Source organism: Pseudonaja textilis, chromosome 2 (genome assembly GCF_049901715.1).
Source record: "Pseudonaja textilis isolate UNSWEBS1 chromosome 2, rPseTex1.2, whole genome shotgun sequence".
Classification (NCBI taxonomy): Eukaryota; Metazoa; Chordata; class Lepidosauria; order Squamata; family Elapidae; genus Pseudonaja; species Pseudonaja textilis.
The window spans coordinates 231,219,118-231,234,549 of record NC_141991.1 but is presented as its reverse complement, the minus strand read 5'-3'; the positions used below and the strand labels follow the sequence as shown (position 1 = coordinate 231,234,549).

The 15,432-nt window shown below is 40.6% G+C and overlaps 1 protein-coding gene across 1 annotated transcript; it reads right to left on the bottom strand.

The window, feature by feature from the left end:
- Positions 1-902: 902 nt before the first annotated feature.
- Positions 903-9,879, bottom strand: PLK2 (polo like kinase 2). Its single transcript, XM_026716900.2, has 14 exons — positions 9,496-9,879; positions 8,153-8,260; positions 7,871-7,987; positions 7,537-7,666; positions 7,156-7,243; positions 6,212-6,307; positions 5,773-5,968; positions 5,498-5,645; positions 4,978-5,075; positions 3,780-3,900; positions 3,112-3,352; positions 2,884-3,013; positions 2,684-2,794; positions 903-1,676 (listed from the first exon to the last, which is right to left on the bottom strand). The coding sequence occupies exons 1-14, from the start codon at positions 9,775-9,777 to the stop codon at positions 1,485-1,487; spliced, it is 2,058 nt and encodes a 685-aa protein (XP_026572685.2). The 5' UTR covers positions 9,778-9,879; the 3' UTR covers positions 903-1,484.
- Positions 9,880-15,432: the final 5,553 nt, after the last annotated feature.

Below are 15,432 nucleotides of genomic sequence, written 5' to 3'. Positions count from 1 at the left end.
TACGTAGGAAATCCCCAACATTTTTTTCCCTTTTGTAAAACTAATCTGCCAAATTCTACATTCCTGCACAATGCATCAGGGCTGTGATAGAGGTAATTAAAAAGAAAAATTCAAGAAATAAATTATTTAATTTTTTTGCCTTTTTTCATGCACCGTATAAAGTTGCCAGTGGAAAAGTAGAACATTACCTGTTAGTGCTATGTTTATTCAATTGTTAATTCTTTATGGATTCATAACAGGACCAACACTAGCACTCTTTTGTATTAATCTACAATTAAAAGTATTAAAATTGTCAAAAAAGCATAAGCCTATCAAGAGTATCCATATCCCATTTAAACTGTTTCTGATATTAAGCACATAGTATTCCTTTGGGTATATGTTTTCTTTCCTAACAAACATTATGGTGGGTGAGTCATATTAAAATATTGCATTCGGTTACATCAATCCTTAGAAAAAGTTGAACCTTTTGAAAAGTTCATTTTTCTCTGTAATTTATACTTTGAGCCAACTTCTCCACTGAAAACTGCAGCATGAAATTCCATAAAGGGGTGCCCAGCTTGTTCTCATCTGTATGAAAAAATGCAAAGCAAATTTTTCTCCAACTCTCCTGACGGGAAAGGGCATTGAGGAGCCCAGTTTTCATAAACTTAATAGAAATTGTGTTAAAAGTATTATTTAATTCCCATTGCCTTGCAGCCACACCACTATCAATGAGTTGTATAAAGGAAGCCTATTAAGCAAGCTCCTTTGGAGAGGAAAGCTTGTTATTTACACATTCATAAGGCAGACTGATTGCTAACTAAGGGAAGAAGCAACAATCAGACATTTTCCTGTGAGCATTGCCTTCTGCTTTTTCTTGGAACACAGTACATGCCAGAGAAAAATCATATGGAAACCATCAGTTCAGGTTTTTCCCACTCTTTATTGCCAACAAATGTATATTTAAAAATCACAATTACAAAAAAATGTATGTAATAAATACTTTGCTTTGGGCTGTAATAAATAAAAAAAAGATTATTAACAAGGAATGCACTTTGCCAGCCACAAGTGTGATCAGTTCTTGGAAGAATTAAGAAAAGAAAAAAAATATGGCCATAGTTCACAGTTTAAGCAGCCATGAGGTGCCTCTTACAGATATTCCACAACATCGAGATCTCCCTCCCTCCCAATTCCTCAAGTGTTATTCACAGTTTCAAGTCCTCCAATAGTCTGCTGCAGAAATGTCTTCCAACTCAACTCTTTCAAAAGGAGTGAACCAAGGAAAGCTACATTCCAAAGGATTCCTGGCCACCACATCATTAATCCAACAAAGACTACAAGCTTCATGTCTGGTCCCAGCCCAGTACATAAGATGAGACATTTCATCGTACCAGTCCCTACTCCTCACACATCCATCAACATGCTAGGGTTTTTTTTTTTTAATCCAACTGCCTTCACTGTAGACTCCAGTGAGATAAGTCCTTTTTGGTTCTAGAAGAGTTCTTTTAATTACATCTTTGCAACAGCATGTTCAGTGCATATTCCATTCGATGCTTGAGTTCCAGAGAACATCCGGACATCAGAAGAGTCGTCAAACAAAATGTTGTAGATAACCTATCTTCGTTAATATAGGTAAGAAGATATTCTTCATTTTGGTTGCAAATAATTATTTTTGTGTGATCATGGTAGAAGTTCACCTGAAAAGAATCAAGAATTGAAACTTAATATGCTTGTTTCAACCATACCATACGAAGACACTTAATAATATCTTTGATATTTGGACCTACTCAGCAACTTATTAGCTAAATGCCTACCATGTTGGGTCTCATTCAGGATAGATGGATTTAAATGGGTTTCTTGGAAAATGCTCACTATAATTCCTGAAGGTATCTGCATACTGATTATTGCTCTTAAAACCACATTGATTTTTACTAACATGAAGAATTAAAATAAAAATTCTGGTCATGCATTGCAGAATCTACCTGCTTATGAAACAATAAATTTCTCTAAATATAGCAGCAAAATTCAAGCAATGACCCTTTTACTTTAAAGTTAACTTTCATTGTATATGGTAGGATTTAGACAGTATGATCAACTTGCATATCTAAAGCATTCTGGAACACTTTCTATGACTTGATAAATATTGATGTGAACTGAAAACTTTGCAGAAGGTAATAGGCACTTTAGGAGCAAAGGGGTGCTCACCTAGCACCTGTTCAGAACTCTGTAAAGCAGCTGTATCTTTTCCTAGGATTATTATGAAGGCCCAGACCAAATAAACAGTTCGTGGAAATATTGGCAATACTCAAAAGAGCACCACCATACATGGCACTATTATTATCCATAATGCTCCATTTCAGTAAATTGACACTTTGGATATTATTCTGTATTATATCTTTTCTGCATACCTTTTATGACAAGAGATCTTGATTTCAGTTTCTCTCTAATAGTTATGACTGACACCCTCAATTTGGAAATACCCATTTTTGGTTAGGAAGCCCCAAAGAGCAGCTCATCTTTTATGCAAGACAGCTGATTAGGCTAATTATGTTACTTGCTGCAAAAAGAAATTAACGTAACTTCCTTAGGTTGCTTGGTGAGCATATAAAATCCTATCCTCGTGAACCTTCTGCTATAGATATACTAAGGGAACATCCTACAGAATCTTGAGTAAGCCCAAAGAAAACTTTGTTACTCCACCTACCTGAAACGTCCCATCATTGAAAAGCATCATCAATGCCTTATCAGATTTCAGCCACTGCAGGAGGTAAAGTCTTGGTCTGCGAACATCAGTGACACTGGGAAGATCACCACCCTAAGAACAGCACATAGCAAAGTTAGAACAGAGCTCATTATATAAACCACCATCTAAGTCACATTTCACACTCTTTTGCTCTAACTTACATCCATGAGGTTTTCCTCCATGTAATGAGAAAAGTATTTTAAGACAGTGACTTGACTGATGAATTGTTCTGGGGCATCAGTAGCGGAGAAAACTGAACACTGGCCAAGTTCTGCATAGTAATGGACTGTTCTGGAGGACCAAAAGCAAAGACAAAGGTGTTAAGTTCAAGCAGATCATAGAATGGAAACTCATGCAACAGCTGGATTTATAATCAAACAGCTACTCACTTTTTGTCCGGAAGAAGGCTCATGTGTGCACCATTGTTGAAGAGAACACCCACAGTGTGGTCAGACAGCTGATAACCAAAGCCGTATTTGTTGGAATAGTCAACCCACTTTGTGACCCACTGGAAAGAGACAGCCAGCTGTTCTTTGGGAATATGATCAGATTCTGGCATGTTCTGTAAACATCCACGCAACACTCTTGCGACGGTATCAGCCACACTTCCCATTGTACTATCTTCAAGACCTAGCAGGAGACAAAAGAACTCATGAATAATGCTTCAAGTAGTGCAATTGACAAAAAAATGGCCATCTCAATACACAATTACTTGCTCTACCAAATTGCTTTGAGAAATATAACATAAATTGTTTTAATACAGAGCTAGAACCGCACTTCCTAGAAGGGGAAAGGAAGAACAATTAAGAGATCCATCAGAATCTCAGCACTGCCCTGAAACCCTGACCTCTTTGTGATCTTTAGAGAAAGATCTTATTTAGCCCCTGAGTTTTCTATTGGATTTATGATTTTGATTTAGATATATTTCCATGAGTGGAAGAGAGAAGACTTTCCAAAGACTATACTTTACACTATTCTTCTGGCATTCATTTAGCGTCCCGATTGAACTCCCTACCCCGCCTGTTCAATACTATAAAGCCCTTTTGCCACAACTTACATTCACTGCTGCTACTGCAACTTCCCAGAGTTCCTCGAACAATCATCCGGATAGCATCTATTTGCTTGGTTTCTGCTAGCACACTAGGTTTTGCTACAGTGGTGCTGGAAGGCTGGATCTCCTGGGAGGGGAAAAAAGGGTTTTTTTTTTTTTAGGTGAATCCAATGTCTGTTGCTACTCCATTTCTGAAAAATGCATAACAAAAATGCCCATGACAGGAAGTCCATAGAGATTCTCAGTCATCTAAGGTCATGGTTCTTCCAAAGGTGCTTTTGTTTTTCAAGAGGCAACTGGACTTTCTGGTTTTCCTTTGAAGATGTTTCACTTCTTATCCAAAGAAGCTTCTTCAGCTCTGACTTCCATTCCCCACAATCCAGTCAGAGCTGAAGAGGCTTCTTTGGATAAAAAGTAAAATATCTTCAAAGGAAAACCAGAAAGTCCAGTTGCCTCTTGAAAAAAAAAAAAGCATCTTTGGGACAAACCATGACATAAAAGTTTACAGAGGTTAAAATGCACACAATGTTTTTTTTATCAGTGAAGGCATAGTTCAGTGAATATCAGAGATGGAAGACATAGTGTCATTTTCATGAAAAGGATAGGGAGAATTTTGTTTGATCCACGTTTATTTATGTATCTGATCCCACTTGAACATACAAGCAAGCAGTCCTTCAAATGACTCAACTCCTAAATTTTGGAATACATTCAAAAAGTCATAAATTTGCACTGCATTTTAAAAAGTTCTCAAGCTGCTAAAAATTATCTGACAGGAATCACAAACTTTGTCTTTGGGCATTTAAGCCTGGAACATAGCTTCTATTTCATATTTTAGTCGATAATCACTGAACTGTCTTTACTCCACCCAACTCTCACCAACTTTAGCTCCTACAGTACATGTTTTAGTTTTAGAATGCAAATAAATTATGAGTGGAAGGAAGCTTTCGATCACAGATGGAGTTCAGTATCTTAAAGGATTGCAAAGAGCAAAGAAACCCAGATGGTGGTTCATTTGTGCTATTGAGATATGGAACAAACAGAAGCGTGGAGTTCTTGCACTCAGTTGTGAAAGGTTACATCTTGCTCACAATATTGTGCTCAAGCTGTTGGTGCTCGAGTTGTTGTAAGTCCCTCCTAATCAGGCTTAGAAATGCTCAAACTTTCAGAAGGATGGAGTCATACTACAGGAGTAATTTCTGCTTACCTCTTCAGGTCTGTGTTTCAGGGCCTGCTGAGTTATTGAGGTCTTCTTTAAGTCATGCCTAAGTTTATATATTTCTTCATCTTCCTTCACCAATCGATCTGGGAATTTTTTTAAAAAAATACAGATCCATTAAATTTGATACTTCAATCTAAACAACACTACTGTGCATCTGTTGGGCAAGTTTATTAGCTGTAGAATCTTGCCTTGCAGACTAATCATTACCAAGAACCTAAAACTTTAGTTCAGGGGTCCCCAAACTTGGCAGCTTTAAGACTTGTGGAAGTTGAAGTCCACAAGTCTTAAAGTTGCCAAGTTTGGAAACCTCTGCCTTAGTTGTTCCTATATCCCAGAACACCAATTATGTAGGAATATGGTTAGTTGATTACTAAGTATCCATTACTTATGGGCAGAGGGAAGCTAAGCATGCAAAAATTGTACTGCAACCAGATTTTTATTTTTTTAAAAAAAAATTAAAAAAGCACTTTCAGCAAAAAGCCCCCAGATATAAATGCATACGTACTGTGTGTGTCAAGGTATCTTGCTTTTTCTTTCTTTCCCCCAAATAGAGCTGCAGCAGCCTTTTTGAAGAAATTCTTAGCTGGACTTGACAAATTGAAGTCAGGAATTGTGTGACAACAGCTAGGTAGAAGTCTGTCTGGAGTGAAACCCTGTAGAAAGAGAACATACATATATACATATGTATACACACAATCGTCAGCAGGCAATGTCATTACTGAAAGAAGAAACTCCAAAAGCAGAAATACTACTATTCCCAACAAAAATACTACTACTCACCAAGAAGAAGTCATGCCGAACAATGTCATCTAAGCTGGGGCGGTCTTCTGGATTTTTGGACAGCATGCTTGCAATCAAATGTTTCGCAGGAGGCAACAAAGATGATGGTAAAGAGTATTTTGCTTCTCTTATGCATCGATAAGTCTCCTTTAAGTTGGTTGTTTCAAATGGAGGCCTTCCCAATAACATTGTATACCTGTCAGAAGACAAACGCAGGACTTTTGTTACCTACCTAAAAAATGTAAAAAAAGAGCAATCTCCTTATGAAAGTAGAGATCCCAGAGGTCCAAAAGGATAGAAAAGACAACACACATTACTTTATACCACTATTGTGCAACGTGTGCCCGTGTGGTGTGATTTTTAATAAAACACAACCAGTTTCCCATAATTTCAAGCACTGGCTTGAAAATCCAGCTTAATATCCTCAAGAAATACTTACATGACACAGCCCAAGGCCCATATGTCAGATTCACAGCCATGCCCTTGTTTGTTAAGGACTTCTGGGGAAAGGTAATTTGGTGTGCCACAGATTGTTCTGAAATGGAGTAAAATCAAAATTTAGACTCTATCAGTTCGGAAGAAAAAACTGTTATCTAAGTTCAAGTCCTTCCTATCACCCAAAGTCCTGGCTGATGTCAAACAAGCTAAGCAATGTCAGACCAGTTTAGTATTTGGATGAGATCACCAGGAAATGTAAATGTATAGGCTAGACTAAGAAGTTGAACAGCACATCTGAAGGCAATGTAAGCCATCTTTATTTATTGCCAAAGAAACTATGTGAAACATCTACATGGTCACCAAGACTTGAACTTAAAGGAATTTTTACTTTTATTAGATTGGCTGTTACTTCCATACTGGGAAGGTTCACTATTAACTCCTTTCTACTTCTTTATTCAAACTTCTCCAAGCTATCCTTGACTATATATTCCCTAAAACAGGCTACCTGTAGATTCACTATGGTTTTAAATAGTTTTGTTATTACTGCAGAAAACTCAGTAACTGCGATCCTTAAGACAATTCACTTAGTTAATTTTCTCTACATCGATCTGTGTTCTGTAATATTCTGGAATTGTTCGGAGACAGAAGACAGCATGAGTTGCCCCCAAGGGATGAGAAGCTTGTGACCCTCTCATTGTTAGTAATTATCACTGCTAGCAGCCTCAGATAATGTGACTCATGTTATGAGATGCTGAGAAATGCATTAGTACCTAAAAGGCCCATGCACATCCAATGACTGCCCGAGTCATCAGATACCATGTCTTAAAGGCCAATCTTTGCATACTGTGGAAGCCTTCATCTCTCCTAATGTAAAACCCAAGACTTCAAAGCTAGGCAACAGAAGACATTGAACCCAAATAATTGTCCTCTTTCTGAAAGCCTTACCTTCGCCTGTGTTCCAATGGTTCAAGCCTGGCAGCCAGACCAAAGTCACCCACTTTCAATTCCATGGCATCATTAATGAAGAAATTACCTACAGATCAAGAGTGGGGGGAAAAAGGAAGCTGAGCATCAGTTGATTAACATATTAGACAAGTGTTGCCTTGTGTCTAGAGGAGGTCAGCAAATAGCTAGCCAACTTTTATTTTTGAATGACTACTTAATGCCATTACTCAAGCATTCCAGGGCTCTCTTACCAGATGAGCCAATTGTATCTATTAATCTTTGGGAGTGCAATATAAACACACAATGCATGGGGGAGGAGGAAAGTACCGTGTTCTTCCAATATCCAATACAAGCCAGGCATAGGAGAGAACATCAGCTTACCTAGCTTCAAGTCTCGATGCAAAATCTCTTGCTCATGAAGGTATTTTAGTCCCGATACAATCTGCCTTAGATAGTATCGCACTTCTGGTGCCGTCAATACTTTTCTTGCTTTCAAGATGTGAGCCATAGACTAATAGGAAGGGAAAAAAATATATAAAAGACAGAGTTACACTCCTGAAATCACACATTCAGCCTGAACATATGTAAACAAAAATGCTAGCATGACGGCAAGGAATAAAGGCTGCCTCTGGAAGAAGATATCTTTCACATTTTAAAACATTTTTATGTTAGCTGCTGCTTCCATGTAAGTGAATTTCGCCCACTGGATGCTCACCCTTCGGCTGCAGTATTCTAGGAGAATATAAATGTTCTCCTTGTCTTCAAAGTAGTGGAAGAACTGGACAATATGTCTGTGGTTGAGCATTCTGTGCAATTCAATCTCTTTATCAATCTGGAAAGGAGGGGAGGCAAACAAAAGGATTATTAGCATTGCTTCCTGCCATCCGTGGGAAGAAAGGGTTTACACGTGAGCAAGCCACTGCAGGAAAAGGGAAGGGCCACCCAAGCATTTGAAGAGATTCCTGAAAGGGGAGTCACAGTCAACACACACACACACCTTTTCCCTTTGATGAGGTTTGGCTACTCGGCTGTGAGGAATGATCTTTGCAGCGTAGACTTTGTTTGTGGTCAGGTCCGTCATCTCGTAACATTTTGCAAAGCCACCCTACAGACACAAAGCAGAGGAGAAAGCACATTAGGGTGGGAAAGCAAGATATTCCCTCTTTAGACTTTTTGAGGAGTCTAAATCAACTGGGAAATCACCCCTCACCCCCCAAAAATGTAATCATGAACAACAGATCGCCTACAATGAGTCCAAGATTTTGGTGAGGATTGGGTTCCCCCCAAATCTGACCTAAATTTTCACCACAGACAACCTAAGAATACCTTTCTCCCAGTACTTAATGAAGCCAATTTACTCAGCTCCAAACAAAATCATCATACAAAGGCAAATTAGCAATATTTCTTCACAGCAAAGCAACAGATCTCCTTCCTGTGCATTCCCAACCTTACCCTGCAGAAATCAGCAATTTATACACACATGCACAAAAGCAAGTCACAGTTCTCTGTTGCATTTATATGCTGACAAAAAGGGGAAAAAAGACAAAGCCAGATGTTTGGTTTCCTGCTTTGTGAAATGCATATATTGCATCCGCTTCTCTCCATAATGGCATGTACACGTACTATCCCTCACCCTACATCAAAGCCAAGCTCTGTGTAGGAGTTTTTCACATCCTTTTGTGAAACCACCTCTCCAGACAGGCGGCTTACAGGGTGTCACAAGATCCCTAATAGCAACAGTCTGTTTTTATTTTTATTTTGTGTGTGTGTGTGTGTGTGTGTGTGTGTGTGTCTGTGCAAGTGCTTCAAGTGAGCCAGGCGACACAGGAAAGAAAGGGGGAGGAGAGAGAAAGAGAGAAAGAGAAGGCAAATCGGGAGATGGGAGTCACAAAAGGACCGAATAATATCTCATTTAACTTTCCGCCTTTTAATATCTATTTAACCTTCCATTTGTTTATCTTTTCGCACCCGCAACCCCCCCTCCAAGGCCACAAGAGAAATAAAGGCGAGAAAGAAAAGGGGGTAAAAGCCTGCACAAAGAAGACAAGACCCTGGAACGTCATTCGACCGAGCGTCCCAGGGCGAGGAAAGGAGTCACCGAGAACTATGCAACGCCGTCACAAAAAAACCCAAGAATTCAAATGCCAAAAACGGCGATGAGGCAAGAGCTCCCATTTGGGGACGGACATGGGGGGTGGTGGTTGTTGGGGGAGGACAGGAGGGGGGGCGCATTAACCCTCCTTTGCAACCGGTCTCCGTCTTTCACGACTCGTCCGAGCTCAGCCGCGCTCCTAAAGGCTCTCAAAGGCTGCCTTCTCTTAGTGCCGCCGGGCAATTTACCTTTCCCAACACTTTCCCGCGGCAATATCTCCTTCCCGTGGTGGGGTCTGTAATAATCCGAGAAATCTCGGAGGCCGAATGCGAATGGTGGTGGTGGTGGTGGTGATGGTGGTGGCTTTCGGACGACTCCGCCGCCTTCTTTCTCCGCGAGTCTCCGCCGCAGGCTTTACTCGGCGCCTGCTCCCCCATCTTACTGCCTCCGCTACTACCACCGCCGCCGCCACCACCTCCGTTAGCGGCTGTACTGCCCGGCTGATAAGCGATAGTCCTCAGTAAATCCATTGCTCCTTCGGCTGGCCCTTTTCCCCAGCGCCCCAACAAGCCCGCTCGCTCCTTCTCCTCCTCCTCCTCCGTTCCGAGCTCCGCTCTCCCCGACAGCTGTGCGGAGCGTTCGGAGGTTCGGCATCCTTTTTATAAGGCGACGGCAGGCCCCGCCCCCCTCTCTAAGGGCTGACGTCACAAACCCTACTTGTCACTCCGTCCCCTCCCACCCAGGTGTATAGTTCTGCGAGGGTTGGCCTGGCGGCTTGCAAAACGGCCCCGCCGGCTGGGCTGGTGGTTCGGAGCTCCGAGGAGGTTCGAGCGCTCTCGGCGGGGGAAAGAACAGAGCTTCGGTCTGGGTTTGACAACAAAGCCTCTGCTCGTTCCACTTCGATCCTGTTCGCCGCTCCCTTTATGCTCCCAATCCTTTCAAACAGACCGGGCCTGGGTAATAAGATGGATATTATTCAGATACAATTAATGATTGTGATCAATGGTGGGATTCATTTTTTAAAAAAATTGCCGGTTTTGTGGGCGTGGCTTGGTGAACATGGCGTGGCTTGGTGGGCGTGGCAGGGGGAAGGATACTGTAAAACCTCCATTCCCACCCCACTAACCTGCTTTCCAGCTCCGTTCTCCTGTGCAGGGCAACCAAAGAAGACCCAGCCAATCAGCTGGGACTCGGGAGGCGGAGAATACATGGGGCTGGGGGCCATTCAGAGGTGGTATTTGCTGGTTCTCCAAACTACTCAACATTTCCACTACCGGTTCTCCAGAACTACTCAGAACCTGCTGAATATCACCTCTGATTGTGATCTAGAATAAACAAACAATCCATCTAAGGGGCATGCATAAGAACACCAACGTGCCTACCGTCCCTGTCTTAATGTTCCCATTTATTCATATTTCATGTTTATTTTATTTATTTATTTTGTCAAGCGATTATAAGACAACAGGTATAAGTATAACATAGTTATGAATACATGAAATGGATGCATATAAGAAAAATAAAAAGGAACAATAGGACAGGGACAGTTGGTGCGCTTATGCACGTCCCCTACAGACCTCTTAGGAAAGGGGTGAGGTCAGTAGTAGACAGTCTAAGGTTAACGTTTTTGGGGTTTGGGGAAGAAACCACGGAGTATTAATAATCATGTATTAATAATCTTGTTTATACTTGTGTATATTATCAAAGGTACGCTTGACAAATAAATAAATAAACTACAAAATAAGTCTTTCAGGAGCGAGAAAGGTTCAAACTGCAGTGATTTAAAAGAAGCAATCCTAACCAGAGGCAAACAAGGGGCATATCAATCTGCCCCTGTTCCTTTATGAAAAAATGATGGAGGTGAAATATCTCCAGACTGGGCATTGCTCTTTTGCACCTGCCCATCTTTGCAATCCTGGGTCTGAGAGACAGTAAATCACAAATTAGCCACTACTTTTCAGTGGAAGAGAAGAGAAGAGGAGGAAGATGGAGAGGAGGAAGAAGAAGAAACTCAGCTTGTGCAAGAAGATTACACCGGATTATAAGTAACAACACAACATGATTCATTGGAACATTGGTAAACAATATCATGTGCCAATAGCAAAAACGTTGGTGGGAACATAAAGTTTAAAAAAAGTTGAAAATGAGAAGGTTAAAATATTGTGGGATTTCCAAATACAAACTGATAAACTTTTGGCTCATAACAAACCAGATTCATGGAATGAACCAAGCAATCAACCCACCAGTGGTTACTGGCACACAGTGCCATACTAACAAATCTTGGATGATACCTAGAAAATCTGTATGTTAAGAAAATTTCCATCTGTAAATTACAAAAGGCCACATTGCTTGGATCTGCACAGATACTAAGCTGATATATTACGACATCCTAGGATATTCAGAGGAAATCAATGTGTATGAAGATCAACAACACTAAAGAAGCTGCCACTGTGATTTCACATTGCTTATATATAATAATAAGGATTGAGGAAAAGAAATTGGAAAAATAAGAAATATCAGGACTTGCAGATCAAAATTGCACACTTTGGAATGGAAATGGAAATGGAAAAAAGAATCAGTTTTTACACCAATTGTCATTGGAGCCCTTGGAGAAATATCTAAAGGACTTCCTCAACATTGGGGATTATCTAATTTATCAACCCTGAACACCCTAAAAGCATCCCACTTGAAAATCCCTATATTCTTAAATGCTACCTTAATAATTAATAATAATACCTTAATAATAATAATTCTTAGGTCCTTAGTTAGAACTTTAATTATTGTTTCCAACAACATTACCCATACACAGTAGGTCCTTGGGAAAGACTTGATAGCTGGGCAAAAATGCCAAAACCAATCTAAACATCTGGCTGTTTATGTGACCAATAAACTTGTATGCCACCCAATTTTCAAGAACTGTGGGAGGTTCACAATCCAGGCTAAATTGGTTGGTATTTGATGTGGTACAGTAGATAGTGCAAACTCCAAAACTCTACAGAGTACAGTAAACATGGCTTACTTAACACTTGAGTTATTTAAACTCAACCAAAATACTAAAAAAAAAGCAGGGGAAAAAAAAGAATTATTAACTTTATTCTTCAAAGAAAAGTTTAATGTGCATCAAGCCACTGTGGCTTTTCACCAAATTTTGGTTAAAAGATGTCTTGGCAAGACTCAGTATTTGATATCTAGTATCTTAGCATTAAGAACCAGCTTCTTAATCTTTATACACAGGGTATACAAAAATTAATCCACAATTACAATACATTTTATAAATAACTTTAAATGTTTGTATTAGTTGGAATTTTCTTCTCAAACTCTTCATTACTCTTTTAACATATGGTCCCTTAGTACAGTAGTACTTTCTCTTATTGTGATTGGCCTGCTGGAGGGTAAATTTGCACACTTGCATATATGTGTAAATACAGAGAGACAGACATATGAATGAGTGAAAGAAGGTTGAATTTCACCATCATTTGAATCTGCCAACAACACCCTATTCCCAGCCAGGCTACACTTTGAGCAATTGTGGGGAAATCACTCTAAAGACTTTTATTGAGAAGACACATACAATAGTGTACATTTGGGTAAATTATTTAACCCTTATGCTCCCAACCAAGCCTTGGATTCCCTCTCATGATTTGTCTCTGACTGGTCTTGGTTTTCATTCTTCTTTGCTTATATAAGGGCAGGGAAGTACAATTTTCTGGATTTTCCAAAGGGAAAAAAAGGTGATTTGGAACGTATCTGGGTGCACACATCCAACCTCCTTAAAAGGTTGGCTACTCATAGTATTTGTATTCCTAATGTTTAAATAGAAAGAAGAACTGATGGCAGGTGGGCCAAGGCAGTCATAGAATGGATCCCACTTGATAAAAAGCATCCATGAAAGAGATCTAAAACAAGATGGATTGACAATATCAGCAAGTATTGCGGGCCCAATTAGCAAAAGAAAGCTCATCACTGTATTGGTTGGAAACATGTAGAAGAAGCCTTCACCCTGCAGTAGATAAACAATGGCTAAGATGATGATGATGATGATGATGATGATGATGATGATGATGATGATGATGATGAATACTTAAATTCACACTCTTGAAATCTCATAATTGGTTCTGTAAATTCTCTTGGATAAAATTGGTTATAATGTAATACGCTAATAAAGATACAGTGGTCTCCCTCTTACATCTACAATGGTGGCAACTGCAGTCCTTTCTTCCGGTTGGCATTGCTTTCTGTGAAACAGAAGAGCTGATTAGCATTTATTGTAAAACCTGCCATTTTTATTAAAGCACTGGATAACAAAGCTGAGCACAAGGAACCCAGAGCTCAAACTGCAGAAGGAGAAACTAAACATAACAAAAGAACCACTTATTGTGATGGCCTAGAAACTTTGTTTCCACCTTCTCTGTAAACTCCTACTGATTGATCTTCTGAATGTCTACTTTTGGTTGGAGAAATCCTGCCAATCAGCTGCTCGGAGCTTAAGAATCTTACTGTTGCTAAGTAGGATACTTACTGTTGCTAAAGTAACTAGGAATTATTCCTTTGTAGAGTTAAAAGAAACAGGAGCGACCCCTTGTGAAACATTTCACTACTGCAGGTTAAATAAACCTTGCCAAATGGAATGATATAAAAGACTGGCACAGCCAAGGGTCCAAATTGTTATGGCATGATAATTGAGTCCTTATGATGACCTGGGGCTAGGCGCAGAAACAACACAGCCAGAACGAAGGCTTAACTGCCTTTTATTGTTCCAACTTTCCCCAAACATCCCACCGTTCACTGCAAGTCCAGGAGCCAACCTCTAAACACGTACCTCCAATAGGTCCTAGCTACTACCATATTTCCCCCAAAATAAGATAGTTTCATATATATATATATTTTGCCACCAAAAAAGGCACCAGGTCTTATTTTCAGGAGATGTCATCCACTGACTAACCTCACTTGTGTGCGTCACCCTCAGCCTCCTTTTCGCTATCAGAGGCCTTCAGGAACTACTACTTCTGCAGCCAGCAAGACTTTCCTGAAGGCCTCTGCAGATGATAACAGAGCTTCAGATCGATCTGGAACTTTGTTATCAGCTACAGAGGCCTTCAGGAAAGCCTTGATAGCCTTGCTGGCTGCAGAAAAAATGGGTCAGGAAGGCAGATGTCAGGGTGTGCGAGGCCTAGCTACAACTGTTCAAAGGTAAATAGTAGGGCAGCTATACCCCCACATCCCCACCCTGGCTTAATTTTTACCCATGAACTCTGGAGTGGGTGGAATCTTAATTAGGGCTTATTTTGGAAGTAGGGCTTATATTGGGTTCACATGTAAAAATCAAGCTAGGACTTACTTTCAGGGTATTTTCAGGGAAACGGAGTATTAATCCTGAGGAGCAGCACAGTTCTGAGAGCAGGCACAGTTCAAGGAGTTTGGTTTCAGAGAGTCCTTGTCACAGGAAAAGTTCCCTGGGACTGCAGCATCACCCGGAGTATAACTGTGTCACTGCAATCTCACATGTAGCCAGGCCAGCATGGCAAATAAGACAAAACACAGCAAAGTATCCAGACATTGGTAACAGCACATGAAAGTGGAAAAAGCAACGCTTGTTCCCAACAAATGCCCCTCCCAACAGCATCTCTTTAAATCTCATTCCCCAGGTGAGCCTTGTGAAGAGGGGCAGGGCGCCTTCCTCCCAAGCCATCAGGTTGCCCTGCACTGATCCCACCTCCTCTCCATTCTTTGTGCTTGGGGATGGGGGGAGGGGAGGTAATTGCTCATCGCTGGAGCTCTATCGTTCCACTGCTCTACTTCCTGCCCTGTCCTCCCCACTTGCTTGATCCTCCTGTGCCCCCTCTCCCTCTCTGGTGACTCTTCCCAGGCCCAAGGGACCGCTTTGTCCTGCTCCTCCGGTTGTCCTCCGTCTCATCCTCAGGCTCTGATGGGGCCATGACAGTCCTTTTTGCTCTAAATCTTATTAGAATCCATTTGTTTCTTTGTATTTGTTAAAAAAGCAATGTTCCCGTTTGTTCAGTTCAGTCAATAATTCTACTCTGGATGACTTGGCAGAGAAAAATTGATTTGCAAACCTATCTGGCCTGAAAACCTGAATTTTACTAACTACTTAACATATTTAAGTACTGTCCACTTGTGCCATGGTCAATCATTTTGCTTCTAGTGTTCCAGCCTTGCTGTCTAAAATG

Bases quoted from the DNA above. Each gene is read 5' to 3' on its own strand.
- PLK2 (XM_026716900.2), bottom strand. From the start codon at position 9,777: ATGGATTTACTGAGGACTATCGCTTATCAGCCGGGCAGTACAGCCGCT. The intron at 5,076-5,497 runs GTACGTATGCAT...AAAAATTCCCAG, and splicing joins AAGATACCTTGACACACACA to ATCGATTGGTGAAGGAAGAT. The intron at 3,901-4,977 runs GTAAGCAGAAAT...TTCCCCTCCCAG, and splicing joins TGAAACACAGACCTGAAGAG to GAGATCCAGCCTTCCAGCAC.